Source organism: Protomyctophum parallelum (genome assembly GCF_964188405.1).
Source record: "Protomyctophum parallelum genome assembly, chromosome: 22".
NCBI classification, from domain to species: Eukaryota; Metazoa; Chordata; class Actinopteri; order Myctophiformes; family Myctophidae; genus Protomyctophum; species Protomyctophum parallelum.
The window spans coordinates 27385487-27411438 of record NC_139714.1 but is presented as its reverse complement, the minus strand read 5'-3'; the positions used below and the strand labels follow the sequence as shown (position 1 = coordinate 27411438).

Sequence of the window (25952 nt, the reverse complement as noted above, 5' to 3'; positions counted from 1 at the left end):
TCTGCCCCGCATTACACACGTCAAACATTCTAACAATCATCTTAATTAAATCAATTTGCGTCAAACAACTCATCTCCCCGCAAATCACTCACAGAGCACGCACAGGAAGTAACAGAACACCCACAGGAAGTAACAGAACACACACAGGAAGTACCGAACATACACATACAGGAAGCGAGATTTTTTTCTCTAGGATGGCTGCGGGATTCGAGGAATTTAGAGCGCTGTGATTGGTTGTCAGTGGAGTAGGAAGCGCTGGGTTGTGTTTTGGACCGCACACAAGTGTTTATGCCTACTAGTACTCCAACCCTAACCCTAACCCTAACTCTAACCCTAACCCTATCTCTAACTCTAACCTAAACATAACCGCAAGCAGGGGAGCAACGCATCCTTCACCAACCTTAATCCAGTTTTTTTAATGCAACCTTAATCCAAAAACTATTAAAAAGTCTGCGGTTGTAAAAACAGTGGCGGCAGTGGGGCGCGAACCAGCGAAGTATTATTACAAGTCGGCGGAGTAGTTCACTAGGCTAGCGAGGCAGCTGGCAAAATGGGGTTTGTGTTTATATTAGAAGGTGAGGTTCCTCCCGCGCGGGTGGAGCTTTCCTTGACTACTAGTAGTAGGGCGGGGCGACTACTACTAGCCGGCGTGGTAAAACGAGCGCTCCTTCCCTGAGCTATCCTAGGGAAAATAATATAGCATACAGGAAGTACCGAACATACACATACAGGAAGTAACAGAACACATACAGGAAGTAACAGAACACATACAGGAAGTAACATAACACATACAGGAAGTAACAGAGCACACACAAGGAAGCTCTTAGAAGGAAGTGAAGTGGTCACATGACTGGGCTGCGCCATGACACTTTCATGGACACTTTCATGGGAGCCAAATTCACACCGGTAGTGCAATGAATACATGGCAGTGAATGGAGCCGGCTGGAACAGCTCATAACAAACATTATACATGAACGATTGCGAGCTTTGTCATATAATTGATTCAGGAATATGAAAGAAGACATAAGTGATATCACACGTTTTTTCTGAGTGGTTGTTTTTCGACTTAATAACTATTTATTTTTATTGAGGTATTTATAGAAGAGCACATAGTAAGTTTTCTGCCTGGGCTGCTCTTTGCTCTTTGAAAAAAAAGTAGTATGCACATCAAAAAATAAGACAGCCTAAAATAACGTGTTATATATATTATTTTATTTTCCAGAAGCGATCACTTTACAAAAGGTCTCAGTCATTCATAAATAATGTTTGTTCATGAGCTGGTCACTGAGCTCTCATTGGCTTCAGTGCATTCTGCCGAACTTCCGGGTGTAGTTTGGCTCCCGTGAAAGTGTCCATGAAAGTGTCATGGCGCAGCCCAGTCACGTGACCACTTCACTTCCTTCTAAGAGCTTCCTTGAGCACACACAGGAAGTAACAGAGCACACACAGGAAGTAACAGAACACGCACAGGAAGTACAGAGTCATACTTACATCTCAGTGAGCATGTGCAGATGGAGGAACAGAGAGCTGTCAATCATCTGCAGTTTGTTATGACTGAGATCCCTGCGAATAAAACACAAGATATAATATATATAAATTATGTCAAAGACACATTTTAAACACGGAAAAACCAGGGTGCCCATTTAAAACATTCAGTACGGGAACCCATTTTGGTGTTTTAAGCATGATGTTATGCTTTAGCTATTGAAAAATAGCAGATCTACAAGCTCGTAGCACAAACTTGTAGATCTGATATTTTTTTTAAATGAAAAATGAAAATGTGTTGCAAATCTTTGAATATAGATTCTTTCAGAGCGAATGTTTTTAACTCAAATCTTTGCTTCTAGGGGGGGGTCCCTGGAACTACATATTTTCAGATGGGGGTCGGCCAATTACACAATATTTGTGTTGGTCCTTGACATGAACATGTTTGAGAACGACTGACATAGAAACATTTCAGACATTTGTAGAATCGTCATCAGGTCTAAATGGGTTAAGGGGTCCATCCAGTTTTGATTAATTGTATACTGATTGGAATTATACACATTCTGGCTGCGTTTGTGTATACGAGAACACAGAAAGAATATTTTGTCCAGGAACATTTATGTTACTCAGCCCACAATCCTGATTCCTGTGCCAACAAAAATCAACAGCGTTATTAATTACATACGATGATTGTGTGAGACGTTATGAGGTCATTCCAGACAGCATGAATGTTAAAACAGTGGTTTTCAACCCTTTTCATATCATGGTCCATTATTTATTAATTCGGCATTTGAGCCATGGACCACCGTTTGATGACATTTAGCCTCACAGACCCATTTGAGCCATGGAACCACCGTTTGATGACATTTAGCCTCTCAGACCCATTTGAGCCACGGAACCACCATTTGATGACATTTAGCCTCTCGGACCCATTTGAGCCACGGACCACCATTTGATGACATTTAGCCTCTCAGACCCATTTGAGCCACGGACCACCATTTGATGACATTTAGCCTCTCAGACCCATTTGAGCCACGGACCACCATTTGATGACATTTAGCCTCTCAGACCCATTTGAGCCACGGACCACCGTTTGATGACATTTTTAGCCTCTCAGACCCATTTGAGCCACGGAACCACCGTTTGACGACAAAGAATATTTTGTTTGATAAGATTTTGTCCACAATTCCATCCATGCTGTATTGATGTTGGTAGATAGGAATAACAGGCAAACAATGCTTCTAAATTATTTAATTGTGTTTAGACTTTAATGTAACTCTTGAGAGCGTAAAATGTGTTTTACACTATCAAGAGTTAAAGATCTAGTTAGTTACTGCAGAGTGAGGTCTAGCCAACACCAACTCTGGATTCCTGGATCGCTGCCCTCCACAATTTCCTATCCAACATCAGGTTCTTGAGCTCTTCAGTGTTGTCAGCCAAGCTGTCGCGCCGCAGCACGTCTACATAGGTGGTACGCTTCTTTTCCCTCCTGGCTTTGCCCTGGGTTGGCTCCCATATACTGTATAGGGTAAATGTACATGCCTCAGGTTCTGGGTGCCTGACGCAGTGCCCTGCCAGCCTCTAGTTCTGGGTGCCTGACGCAGTGCCAGCCTCTAGTTCTGGGTGCCTGACGCAGTGCCCTGCCAGCCTCTAGTTCTGGGTGCCTGACGCAGTGCCAGTCTCTAGTTCTGGGTGCCTGACGCAGTGCCAGCCTCTAGTTCTGGGTGCCTGACGCAGTGCCCTGCCAGCCTCTAGTTATGGATGCCTGACGCAGTGCCAGCCTCTAGTTCTGGGTGCCTGACGCAGTGCCAGTCTCTAGTTCTGGGTGCCTGACGCAGTGCCAGCCTCTAGTTCTGGGTGCCTGACACAGTGCCAGCCTCTAGTTCTGGGTGCCTGACACAGTGCCAGTCTCTAGTTCTGGGTGCCTGACACAGTGCCAGCCTCTAGTTCTGGGTGCCTGACACAGTGCCAGCCTCTAGTTCTGGGTGCCTGACGCAGTGCCAGTCTCTAGTTCTGGGTGCCTGACGCAGTGCCAGCCTCTAGTTCTGGGTGCCTGACGCAGTGCCAGCCTCTAGTTCTGGGTGCCTGACGCAGTGCCCTGCCAGCCTCTAGTTCTGGGTGCCTGTGTGTGTGAACTTGGTGAGCTAACAGCTAACAGCTCTGCCAACTATAAAGCTGTGGTGCCACACACTTTCTTACATGCACGCACACACACACACACACACACACACACACACACACTTGCTTACATAAACACACCCTTTTTTATATACATGCACGCACACACACAGTCACACACACAATTTCATATACTTGCACGCACACACACTTTCATATACTTGCACGCACACACACTTTCGTACATGCACGCACAGTCAGTCACACACTCTTACATGCACGCACACACACACTTTCTTACATGCACGCACAGTTACACACTTTCTTATGCACGCACACACACTGCATGTGCATGCACACACACTGCATGTGCACGCACGCACACACACACACACACACACACACACACACACACACACACCCTCACCCTCATCTGGAATCCATCAAGGGGGGGGGATCTGGGGGAGGAGAGAGAGGGGGGAGGGGAGGGAGATTTAACAACTGGTAATCTATTCACAATGCCGGGAAAGTGAGAGGGATGCCTTCCATTCATCTGAAACACCCCACGAACTCTCTGGAGGTCTGGTTCCGTTTCTTTAGATTTGCAGTTTTGCACCCCATTCGACCGTGCATAGAATATGCCTTATCAACCAGTATGGACCAGTATGGACATTTTCCACATACTATGTTTCAGTCATGTCATCATTATCACCTATTGTGACGGTGGTGATGATGGTATTGTTGTGTCACTGATGTCAATGACGGAGGCGCGCCGTGTCTGGGTGGCCTTGAGCCACGCGAGGCACCGCCGAGCGTTGCGACGGCCACCAGACACGACTCAGCGCCGTCCGAGTTACGTCCCGATATGCAGAGAATAGTATATATTGTAATAATTTTTTTTTTATCCCACGATTTTGTAACCCATATTTCACCCCTGTGTCAATTACCTAATGTGATCCTGGGCTCTACACACCCTCCACCAACCTAGTCCCCATATATGGGGGACAAGGGGAGAGCAACGGACTTGAACTCATGCTTCCTTCATGCCCGAGTGTCCAAGTTGCTCCTTTACACCTGACAGGGGGAGTTTCCCTGGTTGGACGTAGCGCGTGGAAGGAACACGTTATTCCAACCAGTTCCTTTCCCCTCCATCAGGCGCCCCGGCTGGCCAGGGGGAGGCAGTTTAGTGACCAGGATTACTGCATGTTTTTTGTGAGGGTACCTACCCTAGGGGACACGGGGAGAACATGCAAACTCCACACAGAAAGGCCCTTTCGCCAAACCCGCCTCGGGTATGGGCACTGATGACGCGGAGGAGGAAACACGCCGCCAGCGCCCACAGCGTCCCGAGCGGGAATCGAACCCAGGACCTTCTAGCTGTGAGGCGACAGCACTACCAACTGTGCCACCGTGCGAATAGTATATATTAGTACTATAGCCCCTAGTTTCCATGCGCCGACAATAGAGTTGGAAATGACATGTGCACGACACCACAATGTCTAGTATGCCAGTATGGCCAAATTGGCCGTATTCCAACGTCCTGATTTTGTCTATTTAATACAGTGATAACGGGTGAATCCGCGGAGATTTCAAACATCTTCTCAACTACAGTTCTATTACTTCTCGTACCGAGTAGGACTTCATTTTTATTACTTCTTGATTGTTCTTTCTTTCTGTTCCGAACACTTGACATGAACATGAAACCTCATGTTTCTATATCAATGGTTCTCAGACTATTTCATGTCAAGGACCCCAAAAACTATTATGCAATAGGCGGCGGACCGGACCCCCCCCCCAAAAAAAAACATCGCTCTGAAAGAATATATTCAAAGATTGTTCAGGATTTTTCAAAAATAGCCAGATCCGTGCCGCGCTACGAGCTTGTAGATCTGCTGTTTTTCAACAGCTAAAGTATAACACCAGCTAAAGTAAAACACTGGCACGGGACGGTACCAAGAGGGGTTCTGGAGTTGCTAATTCAGCAGAACTCATGTGGTTCTGGGAAAACAAAGGAGCGGGCGGGTTTAAGGGAGGGAGGAGAGAGAGAGAGAGAGACTCGTAAATTAACATGCCAGAGTGAGAAGAAGAATTTTCCCCCACATGTGGAACGTTTTTTTTTTTTTTTTCATTTTTCTTGGAAGGCCCTGGTTGGTTATGAGGCCCAGGCCGTGAGGCTGCAGGCCGTGAGGCCCAGGATGTGAGGCCTCAGGTGAGAGAGAGAGAGTTGTTATTTTGATCAACGTTTGCCTGTTATCTCTCCTATGGTACCAACATCAATACAGCATGGAACTGTGGACTTATCTGACGATAACAAAGTAATATTCTTTAGTTTTGGGTCTGAGAGGCTAAATGTCATCAAATGGTGGTCCGTGGCTCAAATGGGTCTGAGAGGCTAAATGTCATCAAACGGTGGTTCCGTGGCTCAAATGGGTCTGAGAGGCTAAATGTCATCAAATGGTGGTTCCGTGGCTCAGATGGGTCTGAGAGGCTAAATGTCATCAAACGGTGGTTCCGTGGCTCAAATGGGTCTGAGAGGCTAAATGTCATCAAATGGTGGTCCGTGGCTCAAATGGGTCTGAGAGGCTAAATGTCATCAAACGGCGGTCCGTGGCTCAAATGCTGAATCAATAATAAGGGTTGAAAACCACTGTTTTAGAGTTAGTCTGAGAGAAAGTATATTTTACACTCAAACTTTTTGATGCCAATTAAGGACCCCTAAATTGACACCAGAAGACCCCCCATTAGAAAAGATATGCCATCCGGGGACCCAGTGTTGTTTTTGGCAGCAAATTTAGATTTTCGTTTTAGTCATAAGTCTCTTGAATAGTTCTCATTTAGTTTTAGTCCCTTTTTTGTCACCTTGAATGTTTTAGTGTTAGTCTAGTTTTAGTCGACTAAATGGCACAATATTTTAGTCGACTAAATCTACAGTTGATTTAGTCGACTAAAATGTATTTTGTCGGGACTTGATGCCGTCGTAATGACTGATTTTACACTTGCTGAAATTAGCCGATCTACAAGCTCACGTGTCGCAGCACGTTGTTAGCTTGTAGATCGGCTATTTTCAGCATGCAACCAAGTGTAAAATGACTTATACTGCATCTCTTGTCCACTAGTCCCCTCCTAACATTTTAGTCTAGTTTTTATTTGTTGACGACATTGTCACTATATTTAGTCTTAGTCATCATACAGCTTAGTTTCCATTCAGTTTTCATCAGTCGAAAAAGGTAGTCGACGAAAACCTTTCGTCTTCGTTTTAGTCGACGAAAACAACACTGCAGGGACCCCCATTAGAGAAGATGTTTACAGCGTGATTCTCAACCATTTTAATTTCAAGGACCCCAGTTTGACATGCATCAGTCAAAGGACCCCCATTTAATGGCATTTCTATCTCTGGGACCACCAATTATTTTTAAATGTGGTCCGGGGACCCCCCAGGGGTCCTTAAGGGTGTTCCAGGGGGTCCCCAGATAAATGATAGTTAGGAACCAAATGGACCCTTATGGGTCTGTAACTCTGAGAGTGTACAAATGGAACCAAATGGACCCTTATAGGTCTGTAACTCTGAGAGTGTACAAATGGAACCAAATGGACCATTATGGGTCTGTAACTCTGAGAGTGTACACATGGAACCAAATGGACCCTCATGGGTCTGTAACTGTGAGATTGTACACAACAATTAATGGAACCAAATGGACCTTTATGGGTCTGTAACTCTGAGAGTGTACAAATGGACCCGTTGTGGGGTCCATTTGATTCCATCTGTACACTCTCAGTTAAATTGGCATTGATTTCACAATACCAAGGGGTCCCAGAGATAGAAATGTCATGAAATGGGGGTCCGTAGACTAATCAATGCATGTCAAACTGGGGGTCCTTGAAATTAAACGGTTTGAGAATCACTGCTCTCTTCACATGGGGGGTCCGCGGGGCTAATTAAACGTCAATTTTGGGGGTCCTTGACATGAAAACAGTGTTGGGAAGCAGACAGACAGTGCTTTAAAACGGACTTACAGCTGGACAGCCCACCCCGGGGTCTCCTCCTCGGCGTCCCCCAGGCTCTGTGGAAAGCCGTGACCTCCTCTTCTTCTCAGCAGACCTCTGCAGTTCACCAGATCTCCAGAACATGTGCAGGCGGACGGGCAGCTTCTCCTGTCCTCCTCGGCGTCAGATGATCCAACACACCGGTGGCGGTGGTCCGCGCTCAGCGACAACAACAACAGGAGGACCACCACACGGACCCCCACATGGTGCCTCTGAACGGGGGAGGAGGAGGGGTACATGTTCCCCTCCTGGTTTTTAGGGGTTTTAATACGCAAAACACAAAAAGCCGTTAGGAAGAAATCCCCCAAATCCGTGAAGATCGACCACCACAAATAGAAAGTCGTGATTTGTAGCTTTTCCTTGAATACATGAATGCAGTCCAATAAACCATATAATCCTTTATTCTTGTATTATGATACTGATCCAATAAAACATATAATCCTTTATTCTTGTAGTGTGATATTGATCCCATTCCGGGATCGATGATGATCGCCTCCGGAAGTTTTAAAGTGCAAAAGAATCAAACGGTTTGACGCGAACTTAGCCATGATGTCTGTCTGTCTGTCTGTCCGTCTGTCTGTCTGTCTGTCTCCTCTCCGTGTGAAAACTTGCTGCTGCTCTGTGGTTTGAGCAGTGTTGCCAACTCCCCAGTAACGGAAATAGCTAGTGGCTCCTCGAAAAGTAGCTAAAAGTAGCTAGAGGTGGGATATGCGCGCGCGCAGCGCGCGCCCTTGCGCGCGCGTAGCGCGCGCCGCCCCTAGCGACTTTTTAGCGTCCCTAGCGACTTTTAGACGACCCTAGCAACGAAAATATGTAGCCAGCCCAGAAAAACATTTGTCATTTATGTGCACTTTGTATCATCTCTTGCTGATACGTGACGTGACAAAGTTGGATATCACCATGAAACTTCACATCAAACTGACATCAAAACAAAATTTGTATTTTGTTAACAGGAATTTAATTGTATTGGACCATACTTTGTCTGGCCCCTCCCCCGAGACCACTTTGCTATGGGAAACCCTACCAGGAGCACTAGGCTCCAGACAACACAGCTCCCGGGTTCATTGGGGCACACAATTAGCGTTAGTTTAGTTTCAGTCAGAGCCCTCTGTGCTGTCTGAACTCGGAAAATTTGCTGCTCGTTTAAACGCATTGTAATTAAAAAAAAACATACCTCAATTCAACTAACGTTTAGAACGCTATTTTGTTCTGATCCATACAGGAGTTAGAAGGTTAATACTTTATGCATTTGCGTGTGTATTTTATTTTTACTAGCAGACTAAAGTGAGCTGCCACTGCCAGTGCTTTGCTTCCTCCTTTCTTGCTCTGGGTGTAAGCACACCATGATGATGATGATCGCATTCATTCCATTGTTACAATGTGAGTCAACGGGACTACGGGAGTGTCATTACTCTCTCTTACTAGATTACTCTGCTGTCACAGCAGAGCTCAGTGGCTTCCTCGACTCGGCTCGGTTATGTGCACATAACCGAGCCGAGACGAGGAAACCACTGAGCCAGACGCGCCGAGTTTTTTTTTCTTTTTTTTTAGGCTGAGAAGGAAAATTAATAAAAATGAGGGTTTTTATCTCTGGCGACTGTCAACACGATTTATCCCCAATTCACCAGAAAAAGTAGCTACATTTCTCGCCAGAAGCTTTTCACTAATTAAGTCGCTAGGGGGGTCTGGAAAGAAGCTAAATATGGCGACAAATCCGCTAAGTTGGCAACACTGGGTTTGAGTGCTCTCTCTCTCTCTCTCTCTGCCCCCCTCCACCCATTGGCTGCCGCAGCTCACCAAAGGTATGCGGAGGGTGGGAGGGAGGGAGCAGCCGGATGGGTGCTTGGGAAATGTAGTCACCTTAACCCTGAGAGACCATGGGTTCTATTTTCAATTGTCTTCGAATGTAAATCATGGCAGTTTTCTGAAAACCTCACGCCAGGGACCTCACCAGCAGCCAGGGACCTCACCAGCCAGGGACCCCCCATCTGATGTTGTTCCAGCCAGGGACCCCCATCTGATGTTGTTCCAGCCAGGGACCCCCATCTGATGTTGTTCCAGCCAGGGACCACCATCTGATGTTGTTCCAGCCAGGGACCCCATGCAGTCCCAGATATTTTTTAATCATTACTACTAAAGAGTCATCATGTGCTATTATATTCAGATTAAATATTATATTCAGATTAAATATTATATTCAGAAGAAACCTCATTTCGGCCGCTTGTATTCGCGACCTTATTCTTTGGGTCATCATGAGCCACACTTCATGACCATATCCGTTATCATCACTTTTCAAGTGATTTGTGAAACGTGATGAGTGAAAAGTGAAAAGTGATCATCACTTTTCACTCAGGCCAGGGTTTCACTTACCGGCCTGGAAGTGCGAAAAAGCGCATTTGCATGTTTTACTAGCCTGGAAGTGCAAAAACGCGCAAGAGTCATTAATGGCCCCACTCTGTCTTATGATGAAGGTGGCTCTGCCTGGTCACTCTACTAGCCCCCTCTGCAGGTTTTTGGACTGGGTTGACTGGTTTGGGTGGAGGAGGCTCCTCTACGTCCTCTTCACCGCTCTCGGGATCTGTATCTGGATATGACCCCTCCCTGTGACATAGAAGATGACACAATCCAGTGACATCATGCTACTAGGCTATATTATAGCCTATACTCTATATATTATATAAAGCCTATACTCAAACAGTTTGACGTCTGGGCGTTCCTGCAACATGGTCGTGGTGGAGCATCTCATTGCTTCCTTTAAGCGCCTCAGCGTGGCGACAGCGTCCATTAAACGGAACCTGGAGGCCGGTCAGAGTGCCGAGCCGCCTCCACGACTCCAGGTGAGCTTTCGGAGACCAACCCGGAGCATCGGAGTCCGGAGTCCGAGGAGCAGAGGTTGGACGACAGCGGCTCCAGTCCGATTGTTGGACTTCTCCTCACACCTCAGGAGCTCCCATCACAGAACCCGGATGCCATGGAAGGAGTCCATTAGAGGCCAGACTTCTAGCAGAGAAATCCAGAACATATCCTGAAGGGAACGTCAATCTGACTGATATGCCCATATATGGAGATAGCTGATCATGATGTCATGCACCTCATGCCACGACGACAAATTGTTCCATATTTGAGCGTAGCTGCATGGGGGGGGGGCGAGCCATGGTGACATGAGTCAGAGATCCGTCTGCCCCCCCCCGGCCGGCCCTCCCTTGAGCCCATTAAAATATACTAGAAAGTGCCCGTTGGGGGAAGGGGGGTGATCAGGTGTGATCAATTGGCTAATACAGAGCTGAGGTCACGCATCATTTTGATGTCACAACAGGCCAGCTCCATATATGCAGATCTAAGGGTGATCAGGATTTGGGCCCTGTCCGTATGTAGCCTGGGAAGAGGCTTTTGTGCTGGTTCTGGACAACCGTGGGTCCGACGGACTCGACACCGGGCAACGCACTCTCCGTGGGTGTGTGGAACGCGTGTGTCGAATTTGAAGTCGGTGGGGGGGGGGGGGGGGGGGAACGGTTCTCGAGTTACGTGGATGACAGACGTACAGAGAGATAGATATAAAACAAGTCTGACAATAAAATAGCCAATCTACAAGCTCACAACGCAGTCTGTGAGCTTGTAGATTGGCTATTTTCATTGAATGAAAAAGAAAAGGGATTTCACTCCGCCCCAAAATAAGTCCCGACGGGTGTAACGATATAGTAACTGCATAAAGAAAAATATTTTCAAGAATCGAAGTATATCGAAACGTATCGTATCGTTTTGCAATTCAAATAATTGATCGTATTAATACTAAGTACTTGTGCGTTGAATAGTGCGTCGCAGTCCCAGTGTTTTCTGAAAAACCTCATGTTTCTATATCAGTGGTGCTCAATATTTCATGTAAAGAACCCCAAAAATGTAATGAAATTGGCCACCGACCCCCCCCCCCCCCCATCTGAAAATATGTTATTCCAGGGACACCTCAGAAGCAAAGATTTTAGTTAAAAACGTTCTGAAAAAATGTATATTCCAAATTTCCGACACATTTTCACGATTAAAAAAAAAAAATTCAATAGCTAAAGTATAACATAATGCTTTAAAACAGCAACAGGGGTTCCCGCCCAGAATGGGTTAAAGACCTGTAAGCCGCGGACAAAGACAACTCTTGTCGTGACAAATCATGACAACAAACACAATATTTTGGGCCGAACAAATAATTAGAAAGAAGAAGAAAAGATGAGCCACGTCAGTCAGACGGTTCAAAGAACGTTGGTCAAACTTTGTATTTGTGAGTGAAGAAAATAAGACAAAATGTGAACATTTAAACCCACAGTGTTTTATTTTTATTCTAAAAAATATATTACACGATTGACAACACAACCCGGCTCAGAAGGTCATTTCTAATTTAAACAAGGAAAAAAAGAAAAGAAATAAAAACATGACACCCCGAAAATAAATAAAAATTATTAGGCTATAATATTGTTCTTGTTAACGTGGTATATGTGAGGCATGACTCATGAGGTCAATAATAATATAGTGAACAAAACAAGATACAGAGAACAACCCATTTAGACCTGACCATATTCTACAGATGTCTAAAATCTAAATCATGAGTTTTCTGAAAAAAAACCATGTTTCGATGTCAGTGGTTCTCAAAATATTTCATGTCAGGGACGCCCAAAAAAAAAAATTTTTGTGTAAAGATACAAATTAAAAACGTTTGCTGTGAAAGCATGTACTATATACTCAAAAGATTTGAAAAATATTTCACAATAAAAAATAAAAAAAAGCAAATGTACAAGTTCGTTGCGCTATGAGCTTGAAGAACTGCTATTTTTGAAAGTTTAAAATGTGGGTTTTTTCAGAAAACTAAATCATGATTTAGAAGACATTTTGTAGAATCGTCCTCGTCTAAATGGGTTTAAGGAGAAAGAGAACGTGACTTGTCACCAGAGGGCGCCACCATTTAACTCAATGGACAACAGGGGGCGCCGGTTTCCTCCATTGAATTTTGACCTTGAACTAAAAAAAACAATGGCAGTTTTGCAGAACCCTTGGGATATTAAAAAAAACTCAATCTTTGACCATGAACCAGCTCAGCGGTTCAGGCAGTAAAAACAGCCGTCAGACTAAGAGAATTAGGGCTCCATTTCCGTTGCCTTTTTCCTTTTTTACCTTTTACCATTTTGATTTTTTTCTTTTTTTTAATGTTTAAAGGAGCATTCAGTGATTTGGGTGAATTGGGGGGGAAAAACCCAGTCCGCCCCGGTAACAAGATGTGCACATGCACGCTCTCTGTGAACGCACACCAAGGCCCGCCGCACTCAATCCTGATTGGTTGAGGGCTTTCTCACCCACCACCAAAACCGAAACTAGTTTTTTTTATTTTTTACCTCTGCGGTTCACTGGGGCCAGGGAGGAACTCCTTATGGTCAGCACACTCTATAGTCGGGAGGATTACAAAAAAGGGGGGAAAAGTGAATGAAGTTAAATCACTGAATATACCTTTAAATACCTGTGTCGATGTAGGTCGACTAGTTAGTTTTCAACACAGTAAAACAAAGGAGGCAAAGTAGTTTAGGGATAAGGGCTTTAGACCTTAAGGGATAAGGGGTTTAGACAATTAGGGATAAGGGGTTTAGACAATTAGGGATAAGGGGTTTAGGCATTTAGGGATAAAGGGTTTAGGCATTTAGGGATAAGGGGTTTAGGCATTTAGGGATAAGGGGTTTAGGCATTTAGGGATAAGGGGTTTATGGATAAGGGGTTTAGCGGCAACGAAAATGGAGCCCTTGATCTTTTAGCCACAAACACCATTTCTTGTCCCCGCTCTCCTCTGTGCTTCGGGGTGGATGACATTAAGGACAGCCCTGTTCAAACTAAACCAAAACAAAACCACATCCAGGGGGTTTCCTGTTGTACATTTCTTTCTCCACCCTAACCACCCCCCCCCCCCCCCAAAAAAGAAAAACAGAAAGTAGTAGCATTAGTCACATTAAAACAGAGATGAACAGAATGGCACATTGGATTCCTAATTTATTAAAATAAGTGGTGCTTGAGGACCCTTCTTTCTTTCTTTCTTACTTACTGCCGAGACAAAGTTAAATAAATTACTACCATAAACGTTACATACAAATCTGGGGTAGTTTATGTACAGAGGGGGTTATTAGACACACAACAAAATAATAATAATCTACAATTCAATTCATGTTTTATGTTCAACGAGACAGACAGCAGTACAACCGTATTTTACAAAGGTTTGTGTTAACTACACGTGTGTGTGTGTGTGGCACCATGTGGGGGAGGGGGGGGTTAACACATTGCCATTCTGTAACTTTTATTTTTTTATTTATTTTTTTAAAGGGAAAAAAAGTGACTCGTTCTTTTCCAAAATCTCACAGAATAATCCAGCTAAACACTCTTTCTTTCTCTAAAACAGACATACTTCTCTATGTACAAGATTTTAGATGTGAAAATAAACAGGCCCTAAACACTAAAACACACACACACGGAAAACACTGGTTGAGAGCTAAGCGCAGTGTGTGTGTGGAGAGAGTTGGGGGTTTGACTGAAGCCTTGTGTGTGTGTGTGGAGAGAGTTGGGGGTTTGACTGAAGCCTTGTGTGTGTGTGTGTGTGGAGAGAGTCGGGGGTTTGACTGAAGCATCGTGTGGAGAGAGTTGGGAGATTGACTGAAGCATCGTGTGGAGAGAGTCGGGGGTTTGACTGAAGCATTGTGTGTGGAGAGAGTTGGGAGATTGACTGAAGCATCGTGTGGAGAGAGTTGGGGGTTTGACTGAAGCATTGTGTGTGTGTGTGTGTGGAAAGTTGGGGGTTAGACCAGTGGTTCCCAAACTTTTTCATGCCAAGGACCCCCCGAATTGACACTAATTAGCCCCGCGGACCCCCATTTGAAAAGATATGCCAGGGACCTCCATAAAAGAGAAGATTTTTACGGCTCTAGCAGTGATTCTCAACCCGTTTAATTTCATGGACCCCCAGGTTTGAGTCTACGGAATACCAATTTATATTGTAAAATCAATGTTAATTTAACTCTGAGAGTGTACAAATGGAACCAAATGGACCATTTGGGTCCAACTCTCTGAGTTAGACCCATAATGGTCCATTCGGTTCCAAACTATCATTTAGCTGCGGACCCCCTGAAACTCCCTCAGGAACCCCTGGCGGTCCCCGCGCCCCACTTTGGGAACCACTGGGTTAGACTGAAGCCTTGTGTGTGTGTGGAGAGAGTTGGGTTTGACTGAAATAACCTATGTTCTGAGTGGTTTGAAAGGCCAAATACCAGAGGACGCACAAACTAGCCACAGTCCGCTGGACTGGCACCGACATGCCGCGGCATTAAGGCCATTTCAGACGGGGTAGCGACTGACAAAACCTTTGGTTTTGGACGCGGGGTAGAAGTTTGTTGGTCTGACAGGACCTTGGCGCTGCGTTGACCACACCGTCAGCTCTCATGGATTGAAGCTAAATAAGATCTCGAGACTCCAAGTCTTTCGTACGGCCGAGTCGTCCTAATGTGCAAATTAGTGAACCAGTGTGAAAGGAGCTCTAGTCACACTGACGCTAACACAATTAACACAATATGTAACATTATGAGTGTTTTAGCGTTGTGGTTGTTGTCCTACATTAACAGCCAACCAGGAAAATAAATCATAGTCCTTTGCTTTCATGAAATATCCATGATTTTATGGAACACATAATGCTAGGTTGAGCACTTCAAAATGCTCTAATCTACGGTATTAAAAATATTTACCGAAAATATCAATCTCAATGCTCTCAATGCGTCGCTCGTAGATAGGCTATTTTTCGATGTGCAACAAAATGACTGAAATCAGTCGTGGGGACTGAGAGCTTTAATCCATGAGATGTAAGCACGCTGTCACCTCCGTTAACCACACTGTCAGCTCTGTAAGCAAACTGTCAGCTCTGTAAGCACACTGTCAGCTCTGTCAGCACACTGTCAACTATGTCAGCACGCTGTCAACTATGTCAGCACGCTGTCAACTCTGTAAGCACGCTGTCAACTCTGTCAGCACGCTGTCAACTCTGTAAGCACGCTGTCAACTCTGTCAGCACGCTGTCAACTCTGTAAGCACGCTGTCAACTCTGTCAGCACGCTGTCAACTCTGTCAGCACGCTGTCAACTCTGTAAGCACGCTGTCAACTCTGTAAGCACGCTGTCACCTCCGTTAACCACACTGTCAGCTCTGTCATACTCTCCTGGCTAGGATGGCACTCCCCACATCCCATCGTCACAGTTCATCTTCACAACAATATATATGTATAAATATATATATATATATATATCCCTCCTTCTCCATCCCTTAAACATCTGAATGTTAATAGTGGTTTTATTGACGTGTACAACTATGGATTGGTTAGAAAGACAGAAGAGGAAGAGCTCACGAGAGGAAACCTTTTGTCCGTAGCTTCTTTTTGTAAACACTTTTTTTTTCTTTTTTTTTAACCGAAGGTCTTGTGGACGACGTCACTGAGAACCTGGTCTCCACGCCAAGGCGTTCTTCCTGGATTGATCACATGGGGCGAACCGCAACCGGGCCAATGGCTGGCTTTCACAGTATGTCTGTCAGCCAGTATATATCTGTCTCTCAGCCAATGGGGGGGGGGGGGTGGGTGAGGACCAACGATGTCTTTCCGTTATGTACATTTGAGAAAGTGGGCGGGGGGGAGGGGGGGGGGGGGGGAACCATAAAAGAGAAAATCCTTCATGAACCCCCCCCCCCCGTTGCACATTTTTCTGGGGCAGAGGACATGTCGTTGCACACCAAAAAAAGAAAAAGCCGACGTAGAAAGCTCATTGGTTAACGCTGCAGTGAGCTTTGTAGAAAGCTCATTGGTTAACGCGCTGTGAGCTTTGTAGAAAGCTCATTGGTTAACGCGTTGTGAGCTTTGTAGAAAGCTCATTGGTTAACGCTGCAGTGAGCTTTGTAGAAAGCTCATTGGTTAACGCTGCAGTGAGCTTTGTAGAAAGCTCATTGGTTAACGCTGCAGTGAGCTTTTTGTACATCGGCTGTTTTCGGTGCGCGAGGACCAACCGTGCGGCACGAATCCGGCGTTTTGTGAGCGTCTTCTGGCAGATCAGTTACTGTACACCGTACTGTACGATACTGTACGTCAGGCAGTGAGAGGCAGGCAGACATGGGAGGAGCCAAGAGGAGGAACAACTTTTACTGTGCACAAAAGGCCTGCGTGTGTGTGTGTGTTAGGTCAGGGCAGTGTGTGTGTGTCTGTGTGTGTATGTGTGTGTGTTAGGTCAGGGCAGTGTGTGTCTGTGTGTGTGTTAGGTCAGGGCAGTGTGTGTGTGTGTGTGTGTGTCTGTGTGTGTGTTAGGTCAGGGCAGTGTGTGTGTGTCTGTGTGTGTGTGTGTGTGTGTGTGTGTTAGGTCAGGGCAGTGTGTGTGTGTCTGTGTGTGTGTTAGGTCAGGGCAGTGTGTGTGTGTGTGTGTGTCTGTGTGTGTGTTAGGTCAGGGCAGTGTGTGTGTGTGTGTGTGTGTCTGTGTGTGTGTGTTAGGTCAGGGCAGTGTGTCTGTGTGTGTGGTCGCCTGGTCGGTCAACCAATCGACGATCCTGATTTTTTTTCTTCTTTTTTTTCAGCCTGTTTCATGTTCGCTGATCCAAGACGGGACTTCCTAATTGGTCGACGTTTCCTTCCTCGTCCCGTTAAGAGTTCATCTGGAGAGGAGTGTGGGGGGGAGGTGGAAGTCCAGCCCCGCCCCCTTTCAGTCCCGCCCCCTTTCAGGCCCGGCCCCCGTTAGAGAATTCCCCGTTCATTTTCCCCTCGCAGACTTTTTTTCAAAACGTATTTATTTAAAGACGTTTATACGCCGCGGACAAAGACAACTCGGCTCGTGACAAATCAGGACAACAAACTATAACAAAATAATTAGTAATATGATAAAAACAAAAGTGTTGTATCCTGCCTTTTTTCCCCTTCTTTCCAATTATTTGATCGTGCCCAAAACATTGTTTATTGTCGTGATTTGTCACGAGCCGAGTCGGCTTTGTCCGCGGCGTAAAAACGTCTTTAACCCATTTTGAGTGGGAACCCCTTTTGGTGTTAGCATTATGTTATCATGTTATGCTTTAGCTATTGAAAAATAGCAGATCTACAGTAGGTCTGCTATTTTTGAAAAATCGAACGACTGACATAGAAACATAGCTTTTTCTTCAGAAAACTGTCAGGATTTAGAAGACATTTTTAGAATCTGATCTCAGGTCAAAATGGGTTAAATAAATACTATTTTTAAAGTCTACGGGGGAATTCTTTTCCGGGGCCTCTCGTCGGGGGCGTGACTGCGACGTTCTATAGCTGTGTGGTCCGTATAGCGGTTAGAAGGACTTCTCCTTAACGCTCTGTTACTTATAGCTCTGGTCTGGGGGGGGAGGGGGGGCAGGGGGGGGTCCGTCCGCGTGCTGCTGACCGTTTGGCGTTCCAGGGTGGACGAGGGAACGATGCGGCGCCCGATGTGATGACTGGAAGGCAGAGCGCTGATGATGATGATGCCACTGCCCGAAGACGTCACTCTCCTAAAACACCCCCATCTAGCTGTGAGCTTGTAGATCAGTTATAGACATTGCGGCCGACCAGCCCCCCGATCTGTAGATTCAGTCGACCTTAAGATCTCACGGTGATGATTTCAGTCCGATGGTGGGAAGCAGGTTATCGTGAACAAGGATTCCGAGGATCACGTTGAGGATCACGTTTTTTTGAAATGTTGACGACGCAAATCAACGTAACGACGCAAAAGAAACGGTCACTCTTGGCTTCAGTGGCAGGCGGTGAGGATGCCCCAAAGGTACCCGCTGCCCCCCCCCCCCCCTCGTTGAGACCAGGCGAGACCGGGGCGGTCCAGTGGGGCGGTTCTGCGGCCACTTGCATACCAGACAACAGCATGCTTCATGGTGTGTTTTGCATACAGAGACTCTAACGGTGAGACGAACAGCAGAGTGGTTCATATCCCACCACTTTTTTTTTTCCTTTCTCCTTTTTTTTCTTTTTTCTTAACAAAAACACTGAAAACGTCGCGACGAAAAACTTCATTAGTTCAACACTAGGGGGTAGCGACGCTGAGCGGGGGGGGGGGGGGGGGAGGGGACGGAGCTTAACCTTCCTCCTCCTCCTCCTGGGATTGGCCAGCAGACGTGTCCGTCAGTCAGTCACTGGCTGCTCATTGGTTCCTTTTCCCTCTTCCAAGAAACAAGAAGAATAAAAGAAGAGTCTCTGTTTGTTTACGCGTCCGACAGACAGCTCTGGACGCTGTCCATCCACAGCTGGGCGTTCAGGCTGTCCTGGGCGCAGAAATAGTACACCCGCTTGGTGGTCTTCAGCTGAAACACAACAAACTGGTTATAATGGACATTTATAGATCTTTAACTCTTGAGAGCATTACGGGTCCATTTTGGTTTCATTTTACGCTCTCAGGAGTTAAAATATTGTTAAAAATCTGCATTACTCTACACAATTAGAGAATGTAGAAGAAGAATATTGTTATTTTGTTGGTTGATGGTTGGTGCATAGCTGCTCAAAATGCAATATTCGGGGCTTGATTAGAGCTTAATTTGACTTCGGATGGGACCGGGGACAGATCACAGCGGAAGTTAACGTCTGTTTAACCGGAAACAACGACACCAGATTTTTTTAAAGCTATAATAAGCCTATAAATAGATTCCATCAACTTATTCCCTGCATTATTTCATCTGCGGTTTATCCAATAATAATTTATAATATATTTTAATGACCCAAATCCACCCTAAACTGTGGTTAACCGCGGCAAAATCCGCCATCCGCAGGTCTCTAACACCCCCTGCCCCACACACACACACACACACACACACACACACACACACACAGTAGAGCAGAATGTGATGGGGGGAGGGGGTGTCTTACATCGAAGAAGGCCTTCTCCTCGATGTTTTTGGGAGCTCCCATGGTGTGTGTTCCTGGAATGACCGACTCCACCTCGGCCAGATCGATCACACCCTTACACTCCTTGTCCTGTCGGCTCTCATAGTATCTCAGCTGGGGGGGAGAGAGAGAGAGAGCATGGTTATGAACTCATTATGCAGAATGAGCCATTTTCAAATGTATAAAACATCTTTTAGCCAGATACGAGCTCATAAATGGTAGATACGAGCTTGTAGATCGGCTATTTTCAAATGGCCGGAATGTATATATACGTACCTGTATGAGTTCAGGCATTTTGAGAAATGACTTCGAACAAATTGCAACAGAAACACTTTTCAACAGGTTTTTGTGCCATAAATATGTTATTATCGAAATCCATTACTGATGTAAATGGTAAATGGTGCATTTATATAGCGCCTTTATCCAAGGCGCGTTACAGAGATTGTGCATTACATTCACACACACATGCATACACCGATGGCAGTGGAAACCATGCAAGGCACCAACTGGCACATCGGGAGCAATTAGGGGGTTCAGAGTTTTGCTCAAGGACACTTCGACACTAACTCTGGGAGAGCCCACAGGGTTCGAACTGGCAACCTTACGGTTACCATCGGGGCACTCTAACCCGTGAGCCACCGCCGTACTTAGTTACTTAGTTACCGTGTACCGTTACTTTCTCACCTGGTGTTTGGTCTTGTCCAGCACAAACCACCGCGGTTTCCATGGTTTCAACAGTGCCCCCTTTTTATACAGGATGCCTTCAAAACTCCTGAAAACACACAAGACATTTTATACAGGATGCCTTCAAAACTCCTGAAAACACACAAGACATGTTTATACAGGACGCCTTCAAAACTCCTGGAAACACACAAGACATTTTATACAGGATGCCTTCAAAACTCCTGGAAACACACAAGACATTTTATACAGGATGCCTTCAAAACTCCTGGAAACACACAAGACGAATCTGCCGCTAGAGGGCGCCATTACACTGTGTTAGAAAAATAAACTGTTCAACCATTTAAAGCGCTGGGGCTCTATTTCCATCCATGTCTAAACCCCTTATCCATAAACTACTATGAGAGACTGCCATCGCGCAAATCACGAGCTTTTCACCAGAGGAGAATTTTTTTTTTTCCCCTTCTTTTTAAATGAGTTTATAGCACAGGCAGACTCTTCACATACATGTCTGTATAAGTGTCAGAGCTGAAATTGACATGTAAATATGAAATAAATGCTTAAACATGTAGCTAGGTGTAATGTTAGAGACCACAGAAGTGAACCTTTCAAGCCTGTTTTCTCAACTCGTTGTTTTCTGAAAGACATTACTCTATAACTTAAGCCATATCTCCAAAACTGGTGGGTCAAACTGAACAACCAATATGTCAATTTGAAGCTATGATTCCCTGCTTTCATATGACATGAAAAAACAAAAATTCAAAGAAATCCAATGGTAGGCCCTCTGTCAAATTTGGTCATATATACATATATACATGTCCCGCCCCCTTGAGAGACCCGGAAAATAATTTCCCGTTCATTTTCCTCATAGACTTTTCAAAAAGTATTTATTTAAAGACGTTTACGCCGCGGACAAAGCCAACTCGAGTTGTGATAAATCATCACAATAAACACAATGTTTTGGGCCAAACAAATAATTACAAAGACTTACAACACTTTTTTGTTGTTTTTATCTTTGTAATTATTTGTTTGGTCCAAAATATTGTGTTTGTTGTCATGATTTGTCACGACTCGAGTTGGCTTCGTACGACGCTTAAAAGGACTTGAAATAAATACTTTTTGAAATGTCTATGGGGAAAAATGCATTGGGAATTATTTCTTGGGCCTGGCGTCGTCATGAAAGGGGGCGGGACTGCGGCGCTCTATTGAAGCGCATATGCATCTATGTTGACGCGTGAATCTCGTTTGTGTCCGAGCATAGTTAGGCATGGTAACTCCCCGCCTGCCTGTGATTGGCCTACCGACACTAAGCATAGGCATCGTTAACGCCCGCCTGCCTGTGATTGGCCTACCGACACTAAGCATAGGCATCGTTAACGCCCCGTCTGCCTGTGATTGGCCTACCGACACTAAGCATAGGCATCATTAACGCCCCGTCTGCCTGTGATTGGCCTACCGACACTAAGCATAGGCATCGTTAACGCCCCGTCTGCCTGTGATTGGCCTACCGACACTAAGCATAGGCATCGTTAACGCCCGTCTGCCTGTGATTGGCCTACCGACACTAAGCATAGGCATCGTTAACGCCCCGTCTGCCTGTGATTGGTCTACCGACACTAAGCATAGGCATCGTTAACGCCCCGTCTGCCTGTGATTGGTCTACCGACACTAAGCATAGGCATCGTTAACGCCCCGTCTGCCTGTGATTGGCCTACCGACACTGCCCGTCTTGACTGTCCTCTGATGTGGACAGCCTATAGCTATGCTGGAAAGTCTGATGCGAGGTTACTCCGTGGTGGGAGATAATAAGTAGTACGGTATTATACAAGAGAACTGTAACTTGTAACTTATATTTTTGTAGAGGAGGCAAACTAATATTGTTTATGTCGTTTGTTTTGATGGAATAATTGATTGAACATGCACGCCATAATATGATTTGATTTGGGTGTGTTCTAAAATAAAGTGTCTGTGTTGATTGTATGTGTAAACTTGAAACTTGAAAAATTAGATTAATACACAATCAACACTAACACTTTATTTAGAACACACCCAAATCAAATCATAGTACAACATGCGTGTGTTCAATTAATTATTCAATCAAAGCAAACGGCATGAACAATATTAGTTTGGCTCTTGTACAAAAATAAAACAAGTTAATTACAAGGCTGCATTCTGTCGCGCGTGCCAAGCTGTCATTCTCTTGTTTTATTTCCCCACCACGGAGTGACCTCGCGTCTCGGAGGACAGTCGAGACGGGCAGTGTCGGTAGGCCAATCAGAGGCAGGCAGGCGGGGCGCTACCATGCCTATATGCTCGGACGCAAATGGTTATTATTCATTTTCCATAATCATGTTATATAGATAATGTCCTAGACCTTTTCTTTGTACTATGCAATCATGGCATCTGTAAATTATATGTATTGCATTCAAATCATGATTTTTGAGTGGTGCAACCACTCCAAGGAACAGCAATGTCCGTGTTCACCTATGTACCTATGTGTTCACCTATGTGCCTATGTGTCTATGTGTTGGTTAATGAGCACCAGTATGACTATTAGTATCAGTAGGGGCGCTGTTGTGCCAGAAACAGAGAGAGAGAGACTGCTGCACTGTTGCCTGCTAATGAGAGAAAGAGAGAGAGAGGAAAAGGGGGGGAGTTGCACCACTCAGTTCACATGATTCTTTTGAATGTGTTGTTGTCCACAGGTTGAGGTATAAGTATAAGCACTTTGGGCTTCTTGCCTCCTTCTCCCCCCCCCCCCCCTCCCACCCCCCCCCCCACCCTAGCGGTATCTCTACGGACCTGTTCTCGCTCTCCGTGCTCTGGAACTGGCTGTACAGCGTGCTGGTGCTGGGCCGTCCCGTGGCCGGCGTGGAGGCGGCGGCGTCGCCCCCGTCCATGGCCAGGTTGATGGAGGAGCCCACCCCTCCCCCGCTCTCCTGGAGGTACACGCCCTGGGAGCGCCGCTGGTGGCTGATGTTGGACGACAGGGGGCTGGAGAAGGACGGCTGCACCGGGAGAACACGGGAGACACGGTAGGTTGTTATTTAAGCAATAAGCCACGAGAGGTCTCACGTTACCGGGTATTTTACACTGGCTGGGGGCGTAGGCAGACCCGACGCGCAGCGGAGGGTCTTCTACCTCCCAGCCAGGGTAAAATACCCGGTAAGCTGGGGCCTCGAGTGGCTTATTGCTTTTCTAAAACGGTTACAAACATATAGCAATATTAACCTAATAAAACTATTAAATTCACAAAAGTAGCTACGCTTTGCGCCACCAGAGCGAGCGAGCCAGAGCCACAACAGTTCCTTGTTTTGCTCGGCAAGTAGCCTATGTGACGGGAGAATAGCGCTTGATGTCTTTACGGGGCTGCCTGGAGCCACACATTCACAGTCATATGAGCTGGGCGGTGCTTAGACAACCGCACGGCATGTGTTTGTAAAGCAATCAAGGGCTCCCCTTCCCCAGTTCAGCTACAAGGCTGCAGGATGATACAAAGTGATTGAAGGAGTGGGTTATCGGTGAAATTTACACAGGTCACGTGACGGTAACAAGCCAATCAGAATGAAGTATTGGGACTACCCGTTTTTGAATTTAATTTAACCTTTATTTAACCAGTAAAAACAGGCTGAAATAAAATTACACTTCAATACTACATCATAAATGTCACATTTTGGAACAGCAAATAAAACATCCATAACACACCTCAAAGTACCTATGAAATAAATACAACAAATCACCAAAGTCCTAATCTTTTAGTACCTTGGCAAAATACACAATATACAAAATCTAAACCAAGATAATAAATATCTAGGCATGAACATAGGCTAGTACATAATATCAAAACATGTGCAGATGTTGGACTGTACATCTAAGATGATCCTTTTGAAACTTCTCAAGGGAACTTTCAAAGACGATTTTAGTCTGTACTGTAGATCATTCCACGACCAAGGGCCAAAGAAGTCCAGAAATTTTTTACCCCCCTCGGATTTGAATGCAACACCGTAGTTAAGCATTTGACCTGAGGTTGAGACCGTTTTGGACCAAGTCGAATTTGGATGAAATGTAAGAAAGCAAATGAAAAATGAAAATGTGTGACTAAATTTGACTGAGGGACAGCCATTGAATTTTTTAGAATTTTCGTTTTTTCACGTCATATGAAAGCAGGGAATCATAGCTTCAAATTGACATATTGTGTTGTTCAGTTTGACCCACCAGTTTTGGAGATGTGGCTTATAGAGTAATGTCTTGCAGAGAAACAGCGAGTTGAGAAAACAGGCTTGAAAGGTTCACTTCTGTGCTCTCTAACATTACACCTAGCTACACGTTTAAGCATTTATTTCATATTTGCATGTCGATTTCAGCTCTGACAGTTATTTCAGACATGCTCTAGTAGTGTGCAGTGATGTGTTCTGAAAGGTGAGTTAGTTATGAATCTCAATGCAGGGGATCCAATTTGGCCAGGTTTGTGAATTTGTACGAGGCAGTAGCGCACTGAGGAAAGGCGCCCGTGGGGAGCGACTGCACCTGGATTGTGGTGAGCTTCTTTTTTTTTTTTACGCGTCAGGGTTAGGGGATAGGGGTCAGAGGTTAGGGTCTCACCCTGCTCTCCAGCTTGCTCTCAGCTCTCTGATTGGTCTTCATCTTGTCCCAGGTGTCCTTCCACTTGTCAGACGTCTGGCCAAGCTCCGCCTCTAGACTCTGGAGGTCCTGACAAACACAAACACACACACACACACACACACACACACACACACACACACACACACACACACACACACACACACACACACACACACACACACACACACACACACACACACACACACACACACACACACACACACACACACACACACACACACACACACACACACACAAGCTTAGTTAAATTTCCATTTAGTTTCCGCCAGTGAAAAAAAAAAGGTTTTTTCACCATACGTTTTAGTCGACTAAAAACACCACCAGCGCTGGCGTACCTGCAGCAGCTTGGTGATGGCGTCGGGGACTGTGTGTACAGTCTATATAGTACAGTATAGTACAGTATATAACTAGCGCTGGCGTACCTGCAGCAGCTTGGTGATGGCGTCGGGGACTGTGTGTACAGTCTATATAGTACAGTATAGTACAGTATATAACTAGCGCTGGCGTACCTGCAGCAGCTTGGTGATGGCGTCGGGGACCACCCTGCTGCGGCTGTCGTAGCACGGCCACACCACACGCCGCCGGCTCTGATTGGGCGTCGAGTCTGCCGTCGAATCCTCCGCCAGGCGCTCGGCGGCGGTGCCGCCGCCGCGGGCACCCCCCCCGGCCGCCCCTCCCCCTGCCCCTCCCCCCCGGACCAGCTCCCAGTCGTAGGACGGACCCTCGCTCAGCGTCTCCTCCGTGTAGAAGTCCCACACCTTCAGGTTGGAGATGTAACTGTACGGACGCAGCACCTGGGGGGAGGGGGGACACGTTTAGAGGGGACACGTTTAGAGGGGGACACGTTTAGAGGGGGACACATTTTAGAGGGGGACACGTTTAGAGGGGACACGTTCAGAGGGGGACACGTTCACATGGGACACGTTTAGAGGGGACACGTTTAAAGGGGACACATTTAGATAGGACACATTTAGATTCTGATTCTTAGAGGGGACACACTTAGAGGGGACACGTTTTAGAGGGGACACGTTTAAATGGGACACATTTAGATGGGACA

The 25952-nt window shown here is 45.7% G+C and overlaps 2 protein-coding genes and 1 long non-coding RNA gene across 5 annotated transcripts in view; 1 reads left to right on the top strand and 2 right to left on the bottom strand.

The window, feature by feature from the left end:
* The window catches only part of lrig3 (leucine-rich repeats and immunoglobulin-like domains 3), a 41748-nt gene extending 33537 nt beyond the window's left edge, over nt 1-8211 (bottom strand). The window contains exons 1-2 of the mRNA XM_083794497.1: nt 7618-8211; nt 1492-1563 (exon numbers count right to left, since the gene is read on the bottom strand). Coding sequence (XP_083650623.1) covers nt 1492-1563; nt 7618-7886 — 341 coding nt within the window. The 5' untranslated portion in view covers nt 7887-8211. The remainder of the gene's footprint in view (nt 1-1491; nt 1564-7617) is intronic.
* A 5357-nt stretch (nt 8212-13568) lies between these two features.
* Nucleotides 13569-16335, top strand: LOC310853456. The gene is made up of 3 exons (XR_014568793.1): nt 13569-14254; nt 14393-14687; nt 14736-16335. It is a non-coding gene; the product is annotated as an uncharacterized lncRNA (long non-coding RNA).
* A 1712-nt stretch (nt 16336-18047) lies between these two features.
* The window catches only part of sbf1 (SET binding factor 1), an 88067-nt gene continuing 80162 nt past the window's right edge, over nt 18048-25952 (bottom strand). For all 3 annotated transcript variants that reach the window (XM_083757546.1, XM_083757547.1, XM_083757548.1), the window contains 6 exons: nt 25405-25689; nt 24854-24961; nt 23054-23259; nt 20255-20342; nt 19553-19684; nt 18048-18993 (listed from right to left, as the gene is read on the bottom strand). In XM_083757546.1, coding sequence (XP_083613672.1) covers nt 18895-18993; nt 19553-19684; nt 20255-20342; nt 23054-23259; nt 24854-24961; nt 25405-25689 — 918 coding nt within the window. In that variant the 3' untranslated portion in view covers nt 18048-18894. The remainder of the gene's footprint in view (nt 18994-19552; nt 19685-20254; nt 20343-23053; nt 23260-24853; nt 24962-25404; nt 25690-25952) is intronic.